Source organism: Grampus griseus (genome assembly GCF_964374135.1).
Source record: "Grampus griseus genome assembly, chromosome: X".
Taxonomy (NCBI): Eukaryota; Metazoa; Chordata; class Mammalia; order Artiodactyla; family Delphinidae; genus Grampus; species Grampus griseus.
The window spans coordinates 42,012,466-42,017,576 of NC_138999.1; the positions used below are offsets into that span (position 1 = coordinate 42,012,466).

At 45.1% G+C, this 5,111-nt stretch overlaps 1 protein-coding gene across 1 annotated transcript; it reads left to right on the plus strand.

The window, feature by feature from the left end:
- Window positions 1-331: 331 nt before the first annotated feature.
- SPACA5B (sperm acrosome associated 5B) lies at window positions 332-2,824 on the plus strand (the record flags this gene model as incomplete). The annotated part of the gene is made up of 4 exons (XM_082682042.1): window positions 332-476; window positions 1,136-1,294; window positions 2,542-2,620; window positions 2,725-2,824. The coding sequence occupies 4 exons, from the start codon at window positions 332-334 to the stop codon at window positions 2,822-2,824; spliced, it is 483 nt and encodes a 160-aa protein (XP_082538168.1).
- Between the last annotated feature and the right edge of the window lie 2,287 nt (window positions 2,825-5,111).

The window sequence follows — 5,111 nt, forward strand, 5'->3', positions numbered from 1 at the left end:
GTGTGAGGTCTAGTACCTGGGACCTGTCTGTCCTTTTTGTGTCCCAAGCCCCTCTCTCCCTGCATCCCTTTCTGATATCTCTGGGTTTCTCCCTGTCCTTGTCTCCTTCCACCTCTGTGTATACATTAGTATCTTTCTTTTTCTTTGTTTCTGTCTTTAACAGAGCTAGCACAGGGGAAGATGGTGAGATGCCCAACCCTCTGGCTTCTCTGTTCCAGAATCTGTCACTTAGATCTTCACAGAGCCCAAAATTCCAGCATACCCTTAGTTCTGAGCACTGAAGGGTGAGTCTGAAGCAATGGGTCAGGTAGGAGGGCTTGTGCATGTCATAATGCAGGCCTGGGACACGATGGTGGTGACCCTGGCCATGCTGATGCCTGCCACTGTGGATGCCAAGATCTTCCAACGCTGCGACCTGGCAATGAAGCTGGAGGAGGCGGGCCTCAATGGCTTCAAGGGCTACACCATTGGAGGCTGTGAGACTTGTCACCCCATGCCACGAGCCGCCCACCACACTCAGACCCAAGCCCTCCCCCATTGCCATTTGTTACCTCCCAGGCTAGGGAATGATCCTCTCAGTCACCCTCTGACTACGATGAGTACTTTAACTAACTCTAGTTTCATCATCATTGCCTTCACAACCATTTACCCTCATCTCTACTAACACCACCATCACTACCATCCATGTCATCACTGCTGTTATCACCATGGATACCATCACCACCACCATTACTGGTATCTCACCAGAATCACCAACATCAACCCCAAACCAAGAATTCACCCCCAACAACTAAGATGAAAACCATCCCTGGGGGCTTCCCTGGTGGCGCAGTGGTTGAGAGTCCACCTACCGATGCAGGGGATGCGGGTTCGTGCCCCGGTCCGGGAGGATCCCACATGCCGCAGAGCGGCTGGGCCCGTGAGCCATGGCCGCTGAGCCTGCGCATCCGGAGCCTGTGCTCTGCAACGGGAGAGGCCACAACAGTGAGAGGCCCGCGTACCGCAAAAAAACCCAAAAAACAAAAAAGCAAACAAACAAACAAACAAACCCATCCCTGCCCCATTCCCTCATCCTACCCTCTCCCCTATTACCAAGACCCATGCCCATCTGCTACCTCCCCCCTCCCTGCCCCAGTGCTGTGCATGGCACACTATGAAAGTGGCTTTGACACCTCCTTCATGGACCACAATCCTGAAGGCAGCAGTGCATATGGCATTTTCCAGCTGAACTCCACCTGGTGGTGTGACAGTGGTGTTACACCTACCCAGAACCTCTGTCACATGGAGTGTCATGGTGAGGCAGCATTGAGGACACCTTGAAGCCCTGCCTGGCCTCACTCCCCAACACGCAGAGGGCAAGACTGTCTAAGCCATAGCCTTGAGTAACAAGCAGAAAAATGATAGGGAAAGGAGCAGACTTGCCTGGGCTGTTACAGACACCAGCCTGTATCCTTACCCAGACTGCACTGAGATGTTGTCTAGGTAAGGAGGACTCAGAGCTCCCAAACCTCACCTAGAATGGAGGCTGCCATTTTCTAGGACTCAGGAAACAATACACTTAGCTCCAAGTGGAATGGAGGGGGAAACTGTCCTGATTTGGGGTTGCGGTTGTCCAGACCCTGAAGGAAGAAGCAGATATCTGTCTGTAGGAACAGAAACAAGGTACCTCTGTGCAGAAAGGAGAGAATTTTTCAGACAAGAGTGTGGTATTGTTGAGGACAAAATTGAATAGCAGTAGAAGTTGTTCAGGGTTCGCCAAAATGGTGTTTGAGGTTGTCCAAGATAGGCCAAAATGGAGACTGTGGTTATTTGGGACCAGCCCAAGTGGAGGTTGAAGTTGTCCAAGTCCTGCCACAGTGACAGAAGAGATCACCCAGGACTTGCCAGCTTGAAGGCTGAGGTTATCCAGGACTAGTCAACATAGTGGTTGAGATCATTAACTAGTCAGAATGGCAGTTAAGGTCATCCTCGTCTAGCCACCATAGCAGTTGATGTCATCTAGGACCAGGCACCATGGTAGCTGAAATTGAACAGGACTAGCCAACATAGAAACTGAGGTCACTTGTAACTAGTAAAAATGGGTGTTGATGTTATCCAGGACCTGACAACATAGTGTTTGAAGAGTCCCCAGGACTGACCAACCTTGCAGTGGAGTGGCTTTCCAGCCAGCCAACAGCCATTGCAGTTGAGATCATTCATAACCACACAAAATGACAGTTGAAGTCATCTGGAACTGGCCAACATGGAGTCTGAGGTTGTCCAGGACCAGCCAATATGGTGGTTGAGGTTATTCATAACCAACAAACATGACAGTCAAAATCACTCAGGATCAGTCAATGAGTTAAGGTTGTACAGAACCAGTCAACATGGCAGTTGATGTAATTCATAGCCAGCTAATAAGTGAATCAAGGTCATCTAAAATCAGGCAATATAGTGGTTGAAGTTATTCAGGCCCCAAGAAACCCAGAACCCCTTGTCCCTTCATACACTGTCACCCTGTCCCCAATACACCAGATTACTATATCCCTCTCTTCCTCCTAGAACTGTTCAACCGCCATATTCTGGATGACATCATGTGTGCCAAGCAGATAGTGTCCTCACAAAATGGTATGAATACCTGGTAAGTCTCATGGGGATGTCTTGGACTCTGGGCAGCCGAGATAGTGGCACTACCACCCCATCATCCTGTCCACTTCATCCTCCCTCTCTCCCTTCATTTCCCAGGGATTCTTGGAGCCAGCACTATTCTGGCCATGATTTATCTGAATGGCTCAAGGGGTGTCATATGTATGCAAAACCTTACACAACAGAAATTAATTCATGACTCAGCTTCCCAGAGGTAGAGATTTCATTTTCCTTTCTGTCCTTTCTTTTGTGGATTTAATAAAGGATGATATCTATAAACAATTCAAGAGACCCCTGATGTCTGACTCTCTTCATTTTTCCAATGCCTGAAGGTACCCCTATTCAATCACTCCCTCCATATATTCAAAGCTGTAATCAGGGGACACAAGCTCACTCAGGGTGGGGGTGGAGGATAATGTAGTGATTAAGAGCATAGGTTCTCCTGGGTTCAGAAACAATCTCTACCACTTACTGTCCCCAAGTTGCCTTGGGTAAGGCACTTAATTTCTTTGTGCCTCAGTTTCCTCATCTGCAAAATGAGGATGATAGTGGTAGTAACTATCTCATGGGTTGTTGAGAGAATTAAATGAATTAATGTTTGTAAAGCACATAAAGTGTTTAGTACACAAGACAATTCTAAGTCTGGAAATAGAAGGGTGGGGTGGGGAGGTATGAAAATGGGCTTCCCTTAAAAAGTATCACTCTCAGTTGAAGTAACAACAGGGTCTTTAATTAAGGTAGACACAGTCTCTTCAGGGGGAAATGGAATTGGTTTCAGCTTACAGAGAAAGCTCAGTGGGAATTAGGATTTTAAAGTATTCACATTCTCCCACATCCTCCCACATTATTACCATTCTAACTCTCAGCCCCCAACTCCTTCTTTCATGATCTGTAACCGAAGTTTCAAATGACAAACTGGAAATTTAGGCCAGGAATTCAATGGATGCACAAGGTAATAATTATCTTTACAGAATCCCCGAGTTTCGGTCTATGTCTTGAGCAGAGAATTTAGGAATTTGAACTTGCCATTCTTTCTCTTTGTGCTGACCAGCCCCATTGGAAGCAGCCACCCCCGTGAGGAAGCAGTCCCTCACGTCCTTTGTACTCTTTGGTTGGGGTGGATATTCAACTACCCAAAGCCTTGTTTTCAGTGTTGACTTCATCCAGATAAGCACAGATGATCATTAAAGCAGTTATCTGCCACTGCATGCCAAGGAATGCCAGAGCCCCCTTCCTTAATGCCACGTGGATTTCCCCTGCCTTCAGTCCCAACCAGCCTAGAAAACCAAATCTCGCATTTCCCTGGGGTCCGTTAAAGGTATCATCACTCTGGATACCAACTTCTGAATGAGATAGTTATTTATCAAAAGCAGCATAAATAAACTCTGGTGAATTTAAGTAAAAAGCAGATCTCCTAAAAGCCTATCAGGTAGCTCATAGTATTTCTGGGAAGACTGCATGATCTAGCTCAGAGGGGGAAGGTCCACACAAAGAAGAAGCCAAAATCTTGAACGTAGAATAGGTTGGGGCAAGAATATTGGCATTATCAACTGTTGCTACTTCTGAAAACTGGATTTGATGCCCTAGTGTTTCCTTTACATTTTTTCCGATTATGCATCTTTTCTAATAATTTACAACATTTATAGTATATTTATCATTGTTATTCCTTTAGTGGTTATCTTTAAACCTCTAATTTTATATCATTTGATAAACTCTTTTTTCGGTAGATAGCACTTATTCCCCATTATGGAAGATGTGAAAGCAGCTGTTCTTCATAATAGACTGTATTAGGTTTTTTTCTATGAGAGTTTGATATTAAATCTGGAATATTTCCCTTAATATCATTGCCATGGGACTATGTTTATCGAAATCAATTAAATTGGGTTTCTCTTGATACCTGTGCCCAGATTTACCATGTTTGGCTTTCATATATTCAAGGCTTCAAAGGACTGCAGTCTTGAACAACCTCTCTGATGTAAAATAGTCATTCACTATACACCCATGATAACAACTACAGAGGCCAAGTATTTTGCACCAGGATCTTGGCTCTTGCTATTCTTTATGCCTGGAATGTTCTTACCCCCAGTATGGCTGGCTCCTTATTTTTAGAAAGACCTTCCCTGACCACCTTAGCTAAGGCATGATCCTTTCACCTCACCTTTTTCTTTTCCTTTCACTTTTTTATGAAGGATTTTCCATTTTCAGTTCTTTTGCAAAGTTTCTCTTTTCTCTGAGTTCTTTAATCCATGATGAACTTTAACTTCTGGAAGGTTTTTCTTATATTCAGGAAAGCCATAGGGTTTCTCGCCTATGTGGGTTCTTCGATGTAGAGTGAGTTTTGACTTCTCTCTGAAGGCTCTACTACACTTATCACATTTATAGGGTTTCTCTCATGTGTGAGTTCTTTGATGTATAACGAGATATGATTTCAGGGAGAAAGCTTTCTCACATACATTACGCTCATGGGGTTTCTCCCCTGTGTGAAC